The sequence below is a fragment of the Tyto alba genome, unplaced genomic scaffold (assembly GCF_018691265.1).
Source record: "Tyto alba isolate M040663 unplaced genomic scaffold, T.alba_DEE_v4.0 Super-Scaffold_22, whole genome shotgun sequence".
Classification (NCBI taxonomy): domain Eukaryota; kingdom Metazoa; phylum Chordata; class Aves; order Strigiformes; family Tytonidae; genus Tyto; species Tyto alba.
Genome location: NW_024881296.1, coordinates 11,227,768 through 11,249,377, shown reverse-complemented (window position 1 = coordinate 11,249,377; position 21,610 = coordinate 11,227,768). Strand labels below are relative to the sequence as shown.

The window sequence follows — 21,610 nt, the reverse complement described above, 5'->3', positions numbered from 1 at the left end:
TGCCTGAGCTCTGGCACATCAGCAGCCTGTCACCCAGGGGACAGGGCAGGGCATGTGCTGGGAACCCGACAGGCAGCAGTGTGGCAAGTGCTGTTCCCAGATTCAGTTAGAGTCTAGCAGTGCTAGACTGCAGCAATTGCAAGAGAAACCCTCTTGGGTCTCAGGGCACCCACGAATACTGGCCAGTGCTCTTCTGCTCCCCCGGCATCGCGACAGAGCTGCTGCACAACTCCATATGCAGCATCTGCCCCTCCATGCTATTATCTCATTAATTCTTACCTCTGGTAACATCTGCCCCTCTCCTTTAAAAAAAAAAAAAAACAAAAAACAACAACAACAACAACAAAAACCAAACAAGCAAACAAAAACAACCATTCACTGATGTCAAAATTAAGGATCCTTTTAGCTTCATGAGGAATGTGAGAGAAAGCCACTCCTTGACTTGCACAGCAACTCAGTCAGGGCTTTTGGGTGTGTGAGTCAAATTACGGGTGTTACTACTTACATATGGGACCACCTGGTCACCTCCAGAAATGCTGAATCGGAGTATAAGAAGTTTTGGAGCATCATGCAAAGCACATTTTTGTTTTCCTGCTCTGGTAGCTATTGTGTAATGCTCCCATGTTGTGGTTTAGGCCCAGCTGGCAACAAAGCACCAGGCAGCCGCTTGCTCATCGCTCCCACCATCCCAGTGGGATGGGGAGAAGAATCAGAAGGAAAAAAAAAAAAAAAATGAAAAGGGCAAACCCCCATGGCTTCAGATCAGGACAGTTTAAAACAACAACACAAGAAGAGAAAAAAATTATAACTACAATACTAATAAAGCTAATAACTTAAGCGAGTGATGCACAATGCAACTGCTCACCACTTAGTACCCCATGCTCAGCTCCTTTCCCAGCCACGATCAACTCCCCCACCCCCCCGACACCCAGCTGGCTCCTCTAGTTATATACTGAGCATGACATCAGCACGGCGTCGAATATCCCCTTGGCTTGTTCAGGTCACCCTGTCCTGTCTGTGCCCCCTCCCAGCTTCTTGTGAAGATTAACCCTATCATTATGGCAGTATTTCATTGCTAAGTTCCTGTGAGCCCTGGGATGAGCAGGGAGCCGTGCTATGGATTTGAGTCAGCAAGCAGGCGTGTATTACAGAAGTAAAATAGAAATGGTAGTTCTGTGTTTCCATTGCAGCCTCTGGCCGCTTTGTAATTTTGAGAAAGCTGGATTTTAGGAGGCTGGGTATTCTTATTTTGCCACATATATTCAAACTAACTGAATACTAAAAAGTAGGTCTATACTGTATGCAGGTACAGAGCTACTTTCTGTGACTCCTTAATGGTTAAGGCCCGGCAACACTCAAAGTGTCAACCTGTGATGGCAGCTACAATGCAAAGGGTGGCTTACCACTGTCTGCTGCTTCTGACTTCTATGTGGGAGGAGGGCTTCTGTCTGAGGTTTTGTTAGTCCATGCTATGCCAGATTGCATCATCCCAAACTGCTTTTCTATGGCCATTTTTGTTGAACAGAAAGACCCTTTTAAGATTTTTAGAGTAACAGTTTGTACAGAGAATCATCTAACATGGTTCTGTGGAAAGCTTTATCTTCTACCTGTTTGAAAGTTGATGTGACTTGCTTTTTTGTTTTAGCTTTACCTTGGGGCCAGCATTATATTCAATCTAAAGTGAGCTGTGTAGGTAGGGCAGGCACTTTGTCAGCTGCGTAAACCCAAAGTTTTTGTGTATCCAACTGCTAACCGTAACTAGTGTCTGCTGTAGTAAGCTAGAATGGCAGCAAGGAAATGAGCTTTAACTGTGGTTATGGTAACACAGCACAGTAGTGATACACAGGATATTTTATTCTTGATATTGTGTAGTTAGATGCTTCTAACTAAGCATTTTTCTTTAAAATACTGAATCTAAAAATTAAACATTTACTATGCAGTCAGAAGGTTTACTTTTTCTTTGTTTCTTGGAAAAATGAAGCTATTTAAATCTCATGCTGTGGCTCAGTACAAGATTCTCTTTTTTATTCTGTGTTAGAAATAGGGTTTAAATAGTAAAGTTATAACAGCGTAAGAAGGAAAAGCATATGATATACATGTAGATCATTGTTTTCTTTCCTGGTATAGCTCAAGATAAGCATGTGACCACTTGAAGAATGTATTGTACTATGGTTAGAACTACTTAAAAAAAAAAATAATTCAGTACAGACTAAGTGTAATAAACTATTTTCCTTGCACTTTTTATCATGATTTAACAGAATGTAATTATTTTGAAGAAAGTTAATGTAAAAATATGTTTATGCAGCATAAAAAACCTTGACACTTCATTCTCTGTGTGTCACCTGTCACCAGTAGTATTGTACAATCTGGGAAAAGGAAGAAACAACTTTGGCCTTCAAAACAGTATTTCTCCAAGAAAAAGTTGTTTTGAGTTGTTAACCTTTTGGGTAGATTTAACCATATCTATGAAGTTATTTATTCAGCTGTTGTACAATATGTTTTTGTTTTGGTTTATGATATGCTGTTTGAACAATTCTATGTCTTTCAACTTCTGCTCTCCTGTAATGTTCTTCCCAGGGTCAGCGTCTTTTTGAAAAATTGCTTGAACTGGCATCCCGAAATATTGAGATAAAACTAGTGAGCGATATACTGCCCGTGGAATCAAAGGTATTAAACGACTTGAAAACAAAGGGTAAGACATAGGTGTTTATGTTGTTATGCCATTGACTGCTATGTAATGTTCCTTTTAATGGAAATGCAGATTCAGATGATGTATAAAAAGCACACTATTGGTTTAGCATTGTTACCCTATAATCCTTCAGTTTTCTCTGGTTCATAGTTATCAGAAATATGAAACTCTTACTGTAGTTGAAGTCTGCAGTTTGCAAGTGGTTAGAAAGGTGGTGCAGAGATTGGGTATATGTTTAAGCTCACAGTAGCCATTCTAGTGGTAGGCAACATAACCCGAAAAACTGCTGTCATACCTTGTGGGACAAGATAGTTTCCTCTTTTGAGCAATAGCAAAATAAATGAATAAAACTGCATGTCTATGCTACTGATGATTCTGAAGCACTGGGAAATAGACCATCAGTCAGATTTAGCTGACAAGTTAGCTACTGTGCTACAACTGTGCTACGTGTATTTTTTAGATGCCTTTCCTAATCGTTGTTTTGAAGCTTAAAATCCATTCCAAAGAGGGATTACACACTGGCATCACATGACTAAAGTTGCTTTATGTAAAACTGTGTGGAAAAATAGCAAAGAGAGTTTAAGAAACTATGAAAGAAATTAGAATCTCTTAGGAGTTTTAGCAATTTCATACACACTTCTCCTGAATAATAATACATTAATTATATATATAATTTGATAAAAGTATGATTTTAAGGGTAGGATATATTTTTCAAAGGTCAAAAAGAACCTATATATTTTGATGATGATCATTTTTGACACAGATTAATATATGGATCACAAAGGGAATTCTAAAAAAGGAAACAAGAAAAGCAATTGCTACATGTAGCGGCACTCTACATAACAAGTCTGTTTATGGTAAAGAATAAAGAATGCCTGTTTCCAACAAAAATCAATCTTTATTTGTTTAAATTCCTTGTAATCTTCTTACTGGGCAAGTAAAAGAACTTTACTGATGGAAGTCCTGGTCCCTTAAAGAGATCATCTTTTGATTAAGACTGACATGTTATTTAAATGTAATAACTACAGAGAGCTGTCACTTCCCATCACTCCCTATTCCAGGGCTTTGATTATTTCTGGTATGTAACCAAAAGTGATATTGATCCTTTGATAACCAGTAAAAATATATTGGCTTTGTCAGGTGTCTGTGAAGTAAGGAATAATCTTTTTACTGATATGTTAAAAAATAAATAGGTATTTTAACATCAATGTCAGTGAAGCTGTCTTTGAAAAAGGGGTGTCTTTTCCCTGTGATTCTAATGTCCCAAGTTCCCATGAGTCAAAGGAGATGAGAACTAGGACCTGTACATTTATACTGATGTACCTGGCAATAGATATTTTAGCTATCATTTGTTGAGTATAACCAGTAGCAAACAATACCCAATAGCAAAAACTTTCTTCTTTCAAAAAAAGATGAGCAAAAAATTTTAGTTTGAAAAGGGAGTGATGTTTGTCATTAACACTTCCTTCAGTTTATGTGGGAATTAACCAAACTTGTTAGCTTTTTGAACAAACAAACAGAGCATAGGCTTTTTCAATTTTACTAGCTTCAGTTTCCATTATGCCTTGTTCAATTTCTAAGACAGGATATTTTAGAGTATTCAAATGAAGTGATCAATATATTTGAGTGCTCTGAGCTACAAAGAATCAGAAAAAGTCACTCTTATTCAGTAATTCGTGTGAGGTTTGCTGTTGTCATCTTTGAACCCTGTAGTTGTAGATATCATTGTATACTGTTGACCTTTTTCAAAGATCAATAGTATAAGTTCCTGATTTTCTCACTATGAATGTTTTCTCTCATTCCATGTTTTGGTTTGTTAATTTTTACAAATTTGGATATTTTTGTTAGAATGTGGTGATTGCCAGCTCTGTTACAAGTCTTTCACCTGCATTTAGGTTTGTTGTTTGTTTTTCATCTCCGGGAAAGCTCGGTAAATCTTTATTTGGTTCTGCATTCCTGAAAAGAGATAAGTTAGTTTTAACATGCAGTAAGATTTAGCTGTTTTATGTTGAAATGAGCAGACCCTGAATGAACAGCAGATTCATGGTACGTCCTGCTTGTGTCAAACAGAAGCTAACTGGTAGGCTAGCTTAAAAAAAAAAAAAAAAAAAAAGACTAAGCCAATTTCTATTAGTTCAATAATATTAATAACACAGTAAATGGAAAACATATCTATATTAGGCTTTTTCATGTCTGCTGGAGAAAAAAATTAGTTACCTACTGCCATTGCCTTGATTGAGGATAAACATATCATTAAGCTTTGCTATGCTATCCTGGAAGATCTGGTTACTAAAATTCTTTATCTCTTGCTCGTGAGGCATTGACCACCTGCATCCTCAGAAATCAGTCAGAATTGACCCTTGAAAGAGAATTGCACATCATCTTTTGGACGTGCATATTCATGAAGATAACTAATTATTTTTTTCCTTTCAACTGATCAGATTTGTCTCAGAAAGTATGCCATGCACTTTTTTTAACAGCAATGTTCTTCTTGTGGGAAAGAAAGCAGTAAATACATCAATAGTTCAGCCAAGTTTTGAAGTTTCTCAAGATGGAGAACCTGAATACATTTGGCTGAACAGACCCAAACTCCCACTTGTGATGTCTGTCTGAATTAGGCAGAGGAGCGTCCAAGCACTACCCTGTGGCTCACCAGCTAATAAACTGAGCTGATTGTTCCTAAGCAGCAAAAATGCTTAGAGCCTGAACCACGGGCAGGAGCATGGAGAGAAAGCACATACGTCGCCCGTGGGGCGCTGGGAGTTTCATGCGTTTCTCATCCTGCCTTCACCTTGCTAGGTGAGCATAGGCTAGCCTCTTCTTTCCAAGGCAGATTGTATGTGAGAGTCAGTCTCTCTCCAGGTAGTGAGTGGGCTGTCCATCTAAAGGTGAGAGACAGTTGCTATTGCACAAAGAAGTTGGAAGAGCCTTGCCTTTCTTTTCAGCAGACTGGCTGTTCACAACCCCTGAGCTGTGCCCCCACGCTGTGCAGGCTGGTTCCAGGGGTCAGGATGTGGGATAATTGAGGTGTCATCCCCAGAATATACCTGTTGATATACTGCCTGGGAACCTCTAAGGATGCTGCAGTTCCTCAGCCCGTGGTTATCTAACTCACGCTGCATCTTCAGGCAGTGTGCCCTTTCTGACTTAAGCAGCCCGGGTAAAAATCTCAGTCTCAACACAGTGGCACGGGCTTATATGTGGCTGCTTGAAGAACTATACTTGGTCATCCATATTGTCTCATGCAGTGGGGTTTTTGGGGTACTAGGAACCATGATAGCTACAGCAATGAGGCATCTCAGCACAGATGTTGAGAATATTTCTGCCAGCCAGATTATTCTAGCACATCTTTCATTTTTCTAGACAGGCATGCATGGAGCCCCCTTGCCTCTTCTTCCCATTTCTGAAGTACTGTAGAAGGCAGCTTTGATAGACCTTTTCCAACCCCGGGGTGCATCCTAGTGTCTTCCTTACACATCCTTCCTCTCCAGCAGCCATCCCTACCGATTAACAGAGGAGAAAGTTGAAATCTGACTTCAAATTTGAACTGATGGGGCAAGATAAACCATAACTTATGTGGATGGGAGAGCAGAACTGAACTGATGTAGAGTAAAATAAAATTAGTAATTTACAGTTGCCCTGTTAATACAGTTGTCTGAGCTAGCTGTGAACCTGAAGGTTTGTTGCCACTGTTAAGCTTTTTTTTTTTTGTCCTGTCTTTGCTATCCTGACTCTCTTTAGCTAGATGTAAAACAGGGTAGCTTGATTACAGAAGCAGTTTAGCAGCTGCAGCATGAAACATGGTTTGGTTTACTGTGCTAACACATAACACACCTAGAGCTGTGGTGACAGAAGCCTCTGAGTGCTGAGATAATGTACACTTGCTAATAATTCCTGCGCTGTGGGAGTGTTATTTAGTTGCAAAATTAAGCATGCAGAAATGAGGAAATACTAGTCCCAGAACATATATTTATGATAGACTTTAATTACATTATCAGATTCTATATTTTGCATAGAATACCTGGCTGGTACTTGTTATAATCTTACCACACTCGTTAATCAGAAGTTTTTCCCCTTGTATTGAATGAGAATACGTCAAACATTTAATAACTAAGGCAGATGATGCTCATTCAGGGGATATTATTTCTGCTGGTAATGGCTAGAATCTTTTTTTATCTTCATATTTAATGTATGCCTCCAGGCTTTCTTTACTGCACATCTGCCAGATCCTCTACTGAATGCGGAATGATTAATTTCCTCATAGACTTTTCCGTGCTGCTTCTCACTGTGAGATCTGAGTGTTCCGCAAATACACTATTAATGAATTTCTTTATACAACATCACTGTTAGGCGAGGTCGCTTGCTGTTTCTGTCTCTTAGGGACAATAGCGATTATTAATGGCAGCACAGGCACCAGAAGCCAGATACAAGCATTTGTTTTCTATAGTCGTAAATAAAAAAATGTATATAAGTAATTTAAAAAGATCATTCACATCTAAGTTCTCCCAGTTCATGTTGTCAAAATTATTACTAAACTGGCTATAAACTATGATGTTATTTTCATAGGTCCTTTTGAAATATGCCGTCCTAGGGTGTGAAGTCTTGCTTCTCTATAGATAATGTTAAAGCTATGTTTCACTTTCACATGTGTATACAAATACTATGCCTATATGTACATGACTGTCTTGCAAAAGGTAGGTCTGCCTGTAGGCAAAATTTAGCTCACTGAGTAAACAAACATGTTCTCTTTATGTTCCTTGTGCTGTGACAGAAGCTTATTAATGCTTGTTTGCGAGGTTATTGGTTTATCCTTTCTTCAGCTGTGGTTCAGTCTACTAGATTGAAACATTTCTCGTAACCCTCCCACTCCTTGCACATAATTATGTACCAGTCTTTGTTCTTCAGTAACATTTGAATAATATTGTCTCCAATTAGCGGGCTGTTGTATCATTTCTTACGTGTACAGAATCTAAATCTCTTACGAATTGTGATTTTATTTTAGCTGACAGTGTTAATGCATTTTAAGACATGCCAACGGATTTCCTTTCTTCAATTTGGATTGCTTCATTACTTTTCTGTTTGCTTTTTTCCCAGTATTCCCTTTTCATTAATCATTTTTCATATATTTGCAAGGAATGTTTTTTTCTTTTCTCAGTGGTAGCTGAGGCAGATATGAAAAGGGGAGTCTGTCCATGTCACAATGCGATTTAAAAAAAAGAAAAAAAAAAATCAGCTAACTCAACTAATAGCAATTGAATGTTAGCAATGAACAATAGTTGTGCTAGGGCAGGATTTAATCACTAGACCACATGTGCAGCTGTTACTCACTGAGCAGCTTGTGCACATTTGGCCAGGATTACATTCTCTCTTAACCAGATACAACCAAAACAGAGAAACTGAAAAGTTGTGTTATTGCAGGGAGGCAAAGAATGGAATAGAAAGTGGAGCTCTAGAAGCTTTTTGTGTTTTTCTTTGTGCACTTTAGATTGCAAACACTAACACATACAGTTCCATGACAAATTACATCGGTTTATACCTGGGCAGCTGCCTGATCCCAGCCTCCTCTTTGCCCTTCCCACCATATGTTGTCCCTGCCTTCTTCCTTGCACCAGTGGTCATGTAAGACAGTTCAGGCAGCTTATTTGGCTACAGACTGTTTTTTTGTGGCTGCCTTAATTGTCATTTGCATTAGATTTTTGCATTACTCAGTGTATGATTTCACAGGCATAAATGATGGCTACAACACAGGGATAGGAAACACGTAGCTGGGGTCAGCAAGGGAGGTGGGACCACTGGAACCTGGTTTAGATAGACTTAATCTTACATGGCACCAGAAAGCTCAGAATTCATGTAATCCCTAGGGACTTTTTAGTGGTTTTGGTTTTTCCTGTACTTCTGTTTTAATTAAATTGTTGCAAGATGGACAGCAATAGTGAATATGATTTATAGATCAGATGGAATGTGTTTAGTCCCATACTCTGTCTGCTTCTGCTGGCACACTTAAGGTGCTGCATAGTTTTAGAGCTGTGATGCTTGTGGGACATGAGTTCTTCTTACCTTTGGCCACAATTATGTTCCCTTTCCCTGTCTAGTTGTGGGAGAATGGGAGGAAGGTGTCATATTTTAACATATTATAGAAGAACTGAAAAACTTGTGTTATGTCATACAAAAGATGGAGACCACCTGGAAACATCAGTCCAGTTTGTCCTTATGAAACAAGATGTGAGTTAAGCACTTTTTTTTAACTTAGAGCCTTTGTTTACTGCAATCCCTAGGAATGTGGAGTTCACTATTTGGGAGAAACTGCCATTTTATTTGGAAAATGTGAAGCTATAGGAGCAAGAGAGGGTGTTTCCTGGTAAATTTCTCTGGGCCTAAAGGATGTTTGGGATCTGGGTGATACGGGTTTTTGTGAAAGCCATTAGTAGCGTAAACCATGATGACATTGATTTACATTCAGCCCAGAATATTTGGTTTCATTATTAGAGAAAATGTTTCAAATATGGCGATGGTGGACTGTGAGTGTATTATGAAAGAGCTACCACTGGAAATTTTAAGAAAGTAGAGAAGCCCCTGTGAGGAGTGTCCTCATGATTATTTGGGTCAGGTGTACGGGAAAGGTCTAGATTGGTTCCAAAGATGGTTTTAATAGTTCCATAATGGTTTTGGAGGAGAATATAAACTTATGTGTTTAAGTACTTTCATCTCAGTATAAGAAAGAAAGAATTTTTTTTACAGTAGGAACAATCATTCACTGGAACAACCTCCCCAGGGACATGGTAGAGTCCCCATTGCTGGAGGTTTTCAAGATGTGACTGGACAGGGCGCTAGATAATCTCATATAGGCTCCCCTTCCCACAAAAGGTTGGTCCAGATGATCTTCTGAAGGCCCTTCTAACCTGGACTTTTCTATGATTCTAAATAAGCCTTTAATTCCTCTTCATGTGAAGATAATGTTAAGAATCAATGTAAAAACACTGAGAAGACTAAAAAGAAGATGTACTCCATTCACACAGTGGGAAGCAGGAATCCCGAAGCTGGGTCTTGAAGAGATTGCTGCCCGTTCAGATGGCCAGTTTTTGCACAATGTAGCATAAAAATAATATAATCTGATGTATGCTCCATAGGATAATAAAGAGTGCTCTTGAGAGCTGAAGTTCAGCTGACGATTTTATGTAAGGCATTGAATGGAGTTGTAGCTCCATTGCTTTCATGATCAGTCTTTCCTAAACTGGATTCTCCAAGACTGTGTGAGGGAAGGGTGCTGAAGATGGGATAAGCTCCTGCTCTGTTAAAATCCAACAGTAGCTGAATTTTAGTAGACTAATTTTTTCCCTATGATTTTTCAGGAACAAGTAAGCAGGATCCTTTGAGAGGACTGGTAGACTAGGGGTGAGTCCTCCTGAAGGAAGCAAGTAATTTGGATCTGAGTTTCATAGAGTTGAATGAAGGTGGATGTGAACAGAGGGGGAGAAATCCCTTCTTCCATCTCTTTCAGATTTTAAATGTTGACATTTTTCTAAAACTCTGCCTAAGCCATACCTTAAAATATGAGTGTGTTCAAAAGGCAGCTAATGAAAATTGTGCTGGCAAGGCCTTTGACATCTAATTTTAAATTCATTTTTATATTTTGATTTATTATGAATCAGGCCTCGTTCCTTGATTATTATTATTTTTTTATTCCGTGGGTACCCGCAACAGAGCAGATGCATGCTTTGATTTAGATTTTATTAGTTGCTGCTGGAGTGTGTTTCCCAATATTGTCTCGACAACTTTCAGCCTGTGACAAGCAATCTTAAAGTCAATTCCAAGATGAAAGTTCTCATTATGTTCTTTACCTCTTAGAACTGCATAATAACTTTGTAAGAGTTCTGCATAATGAGAAATACTGAGCACAATTGCAAAACTAGTCGCATCCCATCTTAAAAGAAAAAAGCAGGTACCACTTTTGCATCAGAGACTCAAGCATTCAAGTATCTACCTAACACCTGCAGAAGAGTAACATGCAGAAACTCCTGCATAGTTGTTCTGGGGGTAAACATCTTTCTATTTAGGCACCTAAACTCTCTTACCTCAGTTTACATTGCTAAGCATTCACACATCCGCTAATGTCTTGATAGCAAGGAAATGTTCAGCATTGGTTTTATGCCTAAATCCCATGAGAACTCATATGCAATGTTTCTCACTTATTTCTGTTGGGGAGCTAGATCCTGCAGTGTAAGGTAGGCCATGTCCAACATGATGAAATGTGGCTGAAAAGAGCAGGTAGGTAGCATTTTTGTTATATCTTAGGCACGCATATAGATACACAGAATGTCTTTGAGACAGAACATCGTCCTGAGTTGCACAAGATTAGGTTAAAAATCCTACTCTGACTGAAGGTTTCTAAATTGTCAACTTAAAGAGCTGTCTACCTTGCCGGGCATCTGATATAGAGCAAATTGTTTAAGCTAGTATTGAAAACCTTAAACTTGTAAAACAGAGCTTGCAGTCACAAAGGATTAAGAAGTGCAGAGGGTATTATGTGATGGCTCTCCCTCAGTTCCTCCTATTCAAGCTCTAACAGTTTGCAGAAAATCTTATTTCTGTCTTCATTTAAAGAAGACTCTGTAGTAGTCACACATTCATTTGGGATGGAAGAAATGTGGCTTCTAATCACTGCTGTGCTCCTTCTACTGACACCAGATATATTTTGAAAGAAAAGTCTTGCCCTTATTTGTGACAGTATTATTTTAAGCTTCTGGTTGTAGGACAGGATTTTGAAACATTGGAGAATTGATCCTTCTGTGCAATTCCAAATGTGGGGCTGGGGTCAACAACATACCTTCCATTGGAATTGCCTGCTACCTAGTTTATTTGTCTTTTAGCTCAAAAAAATAAGCTGCCAATAGTCCAGTTTTTATTATAAGTTCTGTAGGAAGCTAGATGCCTAATCTGTGAGCAAAACTTCTACTGGACACACAAATATGCCTCAACTTAGGCACCATGATAGATCACAATGTGAAACAGTTTACTTTCTCTTATGAGTCTGAAGCGCACCAAGTTTAAGAAGATTTTGGCATAGCCTGCCTTACAGAGCTGTCTAGCATGAGAGAATTAGCAGTATGAGGCTGTCACATCCACAACAAATAGAAGAAAAAAAAAACTACAAAATTCCATATAATTTAAATCCTGAAGGCAACCAGGGACTTGGGTTGTACTGGCTTGTTTTGCAAAGAGGGAGAGGGGAATAAGGTTCACTTAAGCCAAAAAATCTGTGCCCATCAGAGCCAGGTACACAAGCAGTAAATCCTAATTCTAAGGTCTACAGCATCTGTGTCTGTAGACTTTACTTAGAAATTAATACTTTTGCTGAGATGAATGGCTGTGTTCCCAGGGACAGTACTGTCCCATTGGTCATGTGTACTTTTGCATTATAAAATATCAGTCATGTGCTTTCCAATATTGGTAGCTATTGTTTCAAAGACTCATAGGTAAATAATGCTGCATTTTTTCTTGATGAATTAAGGCTAGAGGTATTGTAAGGCACTTTTAAGATGCTAGGTGTTTAGTAGAAACAGTATCATAATTCTTCTGCTTTGAAATTTGTAATTGAAAAAGTATTTCATGGAAGATTGATCAGCATTTTAGTACATAATTTCAGTTTGCAACTGTCCTTGCACTTGAGTCTGTTACTAATGCATGTGTATTCATGAATTTGGCAGAAACGGGCGCTTTTGTATTTCATAAACTCCAGCACAACTATGAGTGTTGGTAATCCAGCCATCTTGTGAACATCCAAATTACTCTTGCCTGGTAGTCAGGTCCAACATAGCAGGTTCGTACCACATGATAGCTTACTTGCTGGAATGGATTCTTCCTGTATGGCAGTAGTTGGTTTGAGTCACTGACACTTTTTAGTACAGAGGAACCAATAACGGATGGCATTAGCAGAAATTAGTTTTGACATTTTTAAAACATATGGATAGCGTGCAAGTTCCTACCTACAGTTACTAGAAGAGCTGGTAAGAGCTGCCAGGGCCATCTGAGCTCAGGAAACATTTGTTAGGTAGCTGTGCTCCCTTTGCAGAAATGTTGGCACCCCGTGCTTTCTCTTGTATGTGAAAGCACTAACATTGTCTCATCCTGGAAAGAGATGAAGGCTAATGGTCCCACGTAGGGGTCCAAAAACAGCAGGTTAATTTTGTTTAGTCCATTCATGTGGTTCCCACGTGTTTCATATCCACCTGAAGCCTGACTGTCTTCCTAGAACTGTGCCTCAGTCAGCCACACAATCTTGCTGGTATGATTTGGTATATTTTTGATTGCTACTATTTGTGAGCAGGCTTCAGCCTTCCCAATGATGGTGAGTCTTTGGTCTCTTACCTTGTTCAAGTTTTTTTATGTCATCTAGACCGAAACGCAACTACAAACCTGGGCAGCTCTGAGAAGACCATCATCTGAAGTGACATGACACAGACACTTGGATCTCTAAAGTTGTGTACATGGTTTTTACATTCTTCTAGCTTCTTTGCTGCTTAGCTCAGTCACTTCTGCTTCAAACCTGCAATTAAAGTATCATGTGCTCAGTTACATCAGAGGTTGTCAAAAGCATCTAAGAGCATTAATAAATGTCCAAACCAAGCTGACACTGTTTGACTGACACTATTTGGTTTTCATTTGAGGAACACTTTGAAAAGGCTACTCAGCTTTACCTACCCATGGGTTGTTGCATACAGCATGCTTGTACCATAAAGTAACCCCATGTGACCAAACCTTTCCAGTTTATACAGCATTAGTTATCACACTTTATCTTTGTAACAAGGAGTCGCTGCTATAATGCTAATACTGATCTTTATGGTAATCTCCTATATAAATTTTCAAATTAAGTTTAGCCTTCTACAGCACTTTGGTGTTTTATGACTTTTTACAGAGCCTAGTGGTTGGAAAATAAATTACATTAAACTTGTTCTAAAATAATTCAACTGGAAGAAAAGTGCCCAGAATGATATCTCGATGTTATTCGCCATCATATCCATCTCTTATTGCTCACTGTTACAGAGTGATTGTCTCTAATGCTTACACTTGAGAACAGAGTACATTCAGCATCTTTTCCTTCCTTCAGACAGAATATTAACTATATATAGTGTGCAAATATTAGTAATTATGTAGTGCAGAAATTGACAGTCACTTCAGTGACTCAAAACAGATCCCTGCTCTTGACGCTTTTAATCTCAGTAGTCATGTTTGCATAAAGTGATGGGAAAAATACCAGCAGAGCTATAGGACTACATAATGTCTATACTAAGCTTCAAAATCATGTCAAAAGAACATTATGATGGTTGCAATGTCAAGCTTTCAAAAATAACAGTTCATAAGCAAAGGGTCACAGAGCAACTGTTCTCAGCCATAAGACAACAGAAATAGACTGAAGGTCGGCCTTCTGCACTGCTGGGGTCAGCAGAACCGCGCGCTTACGGAAGGAGTATACCAACCGAAACAAGTGGAGGATGATATTCCCCTTACTCAATATATCCTTTTAGCAATTTGTAGGTTAGGAACTGCCATGTCATGGAGTTCCTCAATCTGTTGTGGTGTTCGGACAATTCTTCCTTTAATTTGTGCTATCACTTTTAAATCTATTTGTATTTTTGTCATCCACAAAACACTATGCACAGTAGCAATGTGTTCTGCAACTTCAGTATCCATATTTCCTCAAAATCTTTTTTATTCACTTTATATATCTTTACGTTTAGCTTGCCTAGGTTTAATTTTACTTTTCTTTCCTTCTCTCTCCTTCCTTTTCTCACTTGGACTCAGATCTGCTTATTGAAGGATACTGTTTTATCTCTAACATTCTTCTTTAGCTTCTCTTTTAATTGTCCTTGCATCATCTCTTGGGAGAGGGGCATTTGGGTTTTGCTAATCATGTATGTTTATGCTGAGCCTCTATTAAAATGTTTTCAAGTATTTCCAGGAAACTAGTCAAGATTTTTCTATCTGGCCTTTTATTTTCTCTTAGCAAACATCCTTATGTTATGACAGTCTTCGTTCTGAAATTAAACATTACCAGAATGGGCTTGTGGGATACAGATGATGTTGTTGTTACAAAGATAGTGAGCTAGAGTACAGTCTGGTCATCTTTACAAGGGCTTTTTGATAGTTGCAGCTTCAATCAGCACTATGCATTGTTCAGAATAAATCAAGAGTAACTTCTCAGGTTGTGCATTCTCGAATTGGCCCATGAAGCAACCATTTATGGTATGTAAAAATATATTCTCTGTATCATGTCTTTTTGTACCTCAAGCTGTTTGCAGTTATGATATGGACTTTAGTTGAATATGACATAATCTGCACCCTATCAAATTCAGTGCACAGGGATTCTTATGCTCATGTAAGCATGTGTAGAGTATTTTATTTCACAGTCATTTTCATTGTCTTGTCTCTTCTTTCACTTACTGAACACTGGTCAAGACCTCATCCGGAGACAAATTTGTTTCCTTTTTTCTCCTGTGGTATTAACACTGAAATAAGAGTGCTTCATGAATATTCAAGAATAAATGTTCATGGTGTTCTCAGGAAATGGAGGAATAGCTCAGTTTCTATTTTATAGATGAAGAAATAAGACACAGGGAAGAGCCAGGACATCCACTTACTTTGATGTCAGTTTGTGGCATACACAACCTGTTGCTTGTTTTGGTTGTTTTTTTAGAGAGTATTTATCACTGTGTAGCACTTAATATGTATCAGTGCCATCGTGAACAAGATTAGACCCCAAGGGCTCAAACTAAGTCCTCAAAATATGACGTGCACCAGCCCTGCCCTGCCATCTCTCCTGCAGAGTGACATTGTGGAACGTCAGCTGTGGGATCCAAATATTCTGGGTAGTTTCAGGCAACTTAAAATACGAGACTATCCTTTTTCTCTTGAATCCTAGCCTTATTTGCTCTGTTCATTTTGTCTTTTGTAATACAGAAGAGAGAGGTCCTTCAGCAGCAGTCTTTATTCCTGATCCTGCCTGCAGCAGAACTGTCTGCTGTGCTTCATATGTGACCCTGGTAGCATCTAGTACTGCTTTCAGTTTGATCCTTCATTGTTTTCATGCAGGAGTTGCCTGCTCGCCTGTGCGTTCATTATAATTCATAATAATATTCATCCATGTTCATCATCAAATCTTTATCATTTCCAGTCTACATGTGTTTTATAGTGTAAATCTAATAGATTTCCCTGTCTCTTGTCTTGCTGCCCCACACTTTCATCCTTCAGGCTCTCCTGGGTGTGTGTCCAGCTAGCTGCTTCAGATGGGCTTCTGGAGTAATGGCAGCACTTTCTCCTGCAGCTTAGAGTGCCTTGAAGGCGTTATTGGAACTAGAAGTGCACATGCTCCCTTCTGGCATCGCTTTTGTGGGGATCCCAGTGTGCAGCTGCAAGAAGTCTGGTTATGCAGCCCCTGTCCTGTACCCTGCTGCCATCCCAGATGGCTCTGAACTGGTCTGTCTCTTAGTGTCCTCGAGCTAATTCTGTCTGTCTTGTGTGGTTTGGAGAAGAAAGAGCGGTCCTACAGACCTGGTTTTCACCAGTTCAAAATGTCACAGGGGAGTAATATAGCTATGTTCCTGTCCTTCACAAACAGTTGTTGATATTTACACTGGAGAACTGAGATAGTACTTGTGGTCTAGTCCCTCTGGGACACTAAAATCCTCTGTGATTTCAGTGTTCTGTCACTTTTATTGACTGTGTATTTGCGGGTGTCCTTCACTCAGCTAGTAACAGAGAATCTGTGGAGTTGTGGCTTCCTTTTATTTTGCTTTCTACATTTCAAATAGGCTGTTTAGATGAAAGTCAATCTGTGCTAAAAAGCTGCTGACAAGCTATTGATTTGTATCCCCTATGTATTTCCTCAAAGACAAAGCATTTTTTCCTCATATGCTTTTTATTTTTCTTCAGTGCACTGTGTGGATTTTTCTTCTTTTGACATTGGGGTATGTTCATTTATCTCTTTAAAATGTCTCCATTTTAATGTATCTGGGTGACCAAAGCGGAATGCTGAAGCCCTCAAAAATGCATCAGACAGGCTGGTCAAGACAATAGGAAATCAAGCATGAGTCTTCAGCCTGCTACAGAAGAGCTACAGTGTCTATTCTACATGCTTACTTTTCTAAAAGAAGAGACTGTAGAAGTACCTTGTTCTTTTAAGAACCTTAGACCCATGGTAAGAAACAAAATCTCAGCTTCAGTTGTTGTTGTTTGGACTAAGAAAGCAAGAAATTCCCCGAGTCCCAATCTGCAACAACCGTCAACAATCTTCGTCTACCTTTGGGCTGTGTATTATGAGTTAATGCCTACAGGAGTTCTAGCACATGCTAAATAAAATAAAATTAGGACCAAACTGAGCACTTCAAAACTGTGATTAGCCTTAAAACTCCCAAGAGTTTTCTCTTTTCCACAAATTTATTTGTAAAGGCTTGGAGAATGTAGTTATAGAATAAAATATGTTCCTCAAGTGAGAGTGGGGGAGTGAATGAATAACTGAATGAATATATGTGATAAAGGAAACAATGAACAAGTGCACAAGGGCAAGAGTGAAGTGATGAACTGAGGATGAAATAGAAAGCAATGAAGGAGAAGGAGAAAGAATGACGTGGGGGGAAAGTAGTGGGGGAAATGAAATAAAGGAGAGGAATTAATCAGATAAAAGAGAAGGGCAGAAACAGAAAACTGAGTAATTAATTTAAGAAAATACCAGAAAAGAATGCTGGCAGAAGGTGGAGCGTGTTCTTGATGGGCTTGTGACAACATAGATGAAAGGAGAGAAAAATAATTGGAATTGAGATAGGGATGATTTGCAAACAAACACAGAAAAGTCAAAGGCTGACTTGGCAAGATAATAGGACAAGACCAAAGGAAAGAGGTAGGGAAAGATGCTGAGAGGCAAGTAAGAAGTAGTGAAAGGACACAGCTGCGCCACTGGCAGACCCAGGTTAGTTCTGGCTGTGGCTCTGCTCTCCTTGTATGGCTTGGCCAGGTCAGCTACTGCTCTTGGCTTTTGGTAGCCTGGAGAGAATCCTCTAGGGCTGCTCAGAGCATCAGTTAATGAAAGCACAGAAAAAAAAAAAATATATATTATGAAGGTATTGTAAAAATAAAAAGTAGTAGCTTAGGACCAAATAATACTGCTCTCTGAGGAGGCACACTCCATCCTCAGCTCCTTGCCTGCCCTGCAGTGTGCTTTCTCAGCTCCCAGAACTGAGATGCCTCCTTCATGGGAAGGAAACCAACAGCACCCAGAGCAGAGCTACAGTTGTCTGAGGACCATGTTTTGGGGATGACTGAACAAGTGTCGTTTTTGCTAGTCAGCACATTTAGAAGTGACTTGCCAATACTGATGGCTTTAGAATATATAAATATCAGAATGAAATCATGTTGATAAGTTAAAAAGAGAGATAGGGATAAATACTGCATTTTTTTGGTAAGGATTTAGCCTTGTTCATACATAGAAGGTTGCAATTCTAATTCCTCATGTGTTAAGATGAAAAAAATGTCCCTGACTTCTTGGATGTTTCATCTACAAAGTATATAAACAAATCTAGTGCTTCATAACGCTAATCCAAGTAAAGAAAAAAGGTCTTTGAAGGGGGGTGGGGTAAGTAGTATGTGAGTTTACTAATCTCTCCATTACATTTAAAATAGCTTTCCTTTATAGTAAAAACATGCAATTATAATTAGACAAAAAAAGAAAGCCACAATCCAACTTTAGTAATGCTCTTACTGGTAATATTATAGTCTTCCTTTAAGCATTAATATGCTTTGTCACCTCAATCAACTAAGTAAGAAAATTACTTTTCTCAATCTCTAAAGCGATAGCTTTTATAGCTTCATCTAGTAAATGAACAGCCTACTGTCCAATAATGAAGGGCAAAAAAATATGTGGAATTTTTTTTTTAAATATTCTATTAAACTTTATTGTACGCTAGTTATCTTGCAGACGCTACTGAGTCATCAGACTCACAAAACAGATTTATACTCAGAAAATGCTATTTAGAGGAACGCTGAGTTCTGCTAAGGGGAAAGAATGGAACTGATCATCAGTGCTCTCATTATTCAAAACTTTATTCAAAATAATCTATGGCTATTGATATGAAATACCTTAAATCAAAAAGGAGTAAAAATTTGATTGAAAAATACTGATGTCAGAGTCAAGTCAGTGCAAAATGAGGATTTCTTTTATGTTTGCTGCATCAGGCGGCAAAACCTGTTAAGAGGCATGAAATGTTTGCTACTTTCAACAAAATTATTAGAGAAAAAGGAAAAGCTGATTGGATCTTTTCAAGTTACACTAAATTCTTGTGCACAGACTCATTTTAGTTTTTGGAGTTTTAAAGATACTCCAAAATGGGAGTCCTAAACTTTGTCCTAAACAGTAAGTGTTTGTGTAGCAAATATAGTACAGAAATCACTGACTTCAGAGGCCAAATTCCAAGTGGGAAAGTATAGAGTTGAAGCATGTCTGCTTTCCTGACTTGTTCCATATAATTCCATATAATGCTGGCAGCTTGCATTTGTGAGGTACTTGCTTATTAAATATCTACTGAGTGGCAGCATGTGCCTCCCAAGGATGTGGTGACACAGATGTGTCTTATTAAGAATAGAATAGATGTTTTTCCAGTGGAAAATGTAGAATGTAATATTCTACAGTAACAATTTAAAATCTTAAATAAAATGTCAGGTACATACCACATGGTTTAAGAAGAAGAAGTGGGAAGAAAGGAAAGAGCTATTACAGTGCAAATAATAAAACCCCATGAGATTAACAAGGTTAATTTACTTTTAAAAATCATATTATTATATCTTCCCTATTAGGGAAACAGGTGTCAGGCTTCAAATCCTGTCTGTATATACTGGGTTTTTTTAACATGGGCTGCACTGCATTTTGTGGTTTTCCTTACGGAATCTCAGTGCTTCATGGATTTGTGGGAGTCCTCTGTCTTGGTGAAAATGAGAAAGCCATGAGTTTGCTCTGGAAACCAGATTTCCATCTTTGAAAGGACCAGAGGTCTGTAGTTGTGTGAGGTTTATTCCTTGTTTACAGTCTAAAATTCTGTTCATAGGTTAATTAAACATGCCCAAACGTGATTAATCAACTGAGCTACCTGCTATTTTCAGGGAAGCTCAAGTAGAGTGTGCCTGTGCTGTATCTATTCTGTGGGTAAAGATGAGATCTTTTATCTCTATGCTGTCATATTTGTCATGGTTTGCCCACCCTGCAATTAAGATGGACCTTTGGCTTTTTTTCCATGAATCAGAAATTATGTGTAGCTGGGTGGGTAAGTATTACAAAGAAATATTGTCAGGACTCTCTTTTGTCTCTCCTGTGACATAGGGAGGGAAGCATTTTGGTTATATGTCCTTTTTTTTCTGCTGAGTAAACCAAAAGGGCCCAGAAGGCAGTGCAAAATGCGTTCGTGTGGGCGAGAGCTGTAACACTCCTACACCCAACTCTTTCTACAGCAGGGTACCTCACTGAGAAATCAGTATTTTGATTACTTGGACTAGCAAAGAAGTCCAACATTTGACATCTTCAAAGCCACTGTAAGGGCCTGTTTAGATAAACATTATCTTGGGAACTAACTAGCTCCCGAGATGTCACTGAAGTCAAACAATCAATTGGAATAAATTAATTCTGACCTTTCCTTTGTTCTCAAAAATCTTCCATCCTGCATCCCATCAGCAAACTCTGCACACATGAGGATCCCCTGATGGGTCTTTTCTGGATCTTCCGTGTCACTGTGGTCCCCTGCGTGAGCACGTGGGAAATGTCACCCCAAGCAAATGCCAGCATTGCCCTCCAATCTGCTTTGTTTGCATGAGGCAAATGGTTATGCAAGATGGAAGGCAAACAAGTACTGGGGCTTGCCACCTGGAATTTCTGAGAGGCCTGATTTTGAGAGGAACAGAGGCTGTGATCACATGGACCTACCCTTTAAATGGCAGCACCGGCATAAGCAGTTCCTGCATCTTGTTGCATCCAGCCACAAGCCACTCATTCCCACACTGGTGCTGTGCCTGCAGCTGTGTTGGAAGAATTGTGTACCACCACGTGGGGAGCAGGACTAGTGAATTGTTCTATATTTGAAACAACCATTTTATTTTTATTTATTTTTAACCTGGGTCCGTTTTCGGATCCAGTTCATTCCTTGGATCCTGAAAAAGCTATTTGGGCCCAGGTGATGAGGTTGCCAGAGGGAAGGAGAAGGGTTGCTGAAAATGAGATCTGATTGTGCCACTATTAGTGTGTGTGGAGGGGTTTGTTTGTTTGTTTGGGTTTTTTTTTACTATGCCAGTTTTAATTCTGTAATATTTTATTTTCAGTCCAAGAGATGCATTTTGTAGGGCTCATTCCTCGCTATTTCTTTTTTTTCCTGATCTCCCTGATCCCCACACTCAGCTCTTGGCTTTCTCAGCTGTGTGGATAGAGCAGTTCTGGGGGCTGTGATGGTTCAAAGAAATTGTTTTAATTCACTGAATGAGTGAAAAACAAAGCAAGAAAACAATGGCGAGCGTAGAGGGTATTTGTGCAAGACAGAGCCCGACAGCATGTTGCAGTCTGCTGGGGAGGGAAGGGAACCAGGCGAGGAGCTGGCTCAGTGCCTGGAGAAGGGGCTGGGAAGTCAGCCGGCACCGACGGAGACCTCTCTTCTCACACCTGCAACTCTGCAGGGAGATCCTTGTCAGCAGCCCGTCTGCTCAGAGAAGCTCCCTCCTAGCAGCCTTTCCTCCAAGCTCCAGCCAGGCACGGGCACATGAGCCGGCTGGGGACCATGCCAGTGGAGACGAGCGGTGGCAGCACACAGAGGGCAGAGAGTGTTTTCGGCGTGTTTGTGCTGAACCACCCACGCAACAGCCCTGAGAGCCCAGCCACTACAATTCCAGTGGGTGCTGCAG

At 39.3% G+C, this 21,610-nt stretch overlaps 1 protein-coding gene across 6 annotated transcripts in view; it reads left to right on the top strand.

Moving 5' to 3' along the window:
- Positions 1 to 21,610, top strand: part of PLD5 (phospholipase D family member 5) — a 195,685-nt gene that overhangs the window by 124,457 nt on the left and 49,618 nt on the right. For all 6 annotated transcript variants that reach the window (XM_033008959.2, XM_033008968.2, XM_033008948.2 and 3 more), the window contains one exon: positions 2,578 to 2,692. In XM_033008959.2, coding sequence (XP_032864850.1) covers positions 2,578 to 2,692 — 115 coding nt within the window. The remainder of the gene's footprint in view (positions 1 to 2,577; positions 2,693 to 21,610) is intronic.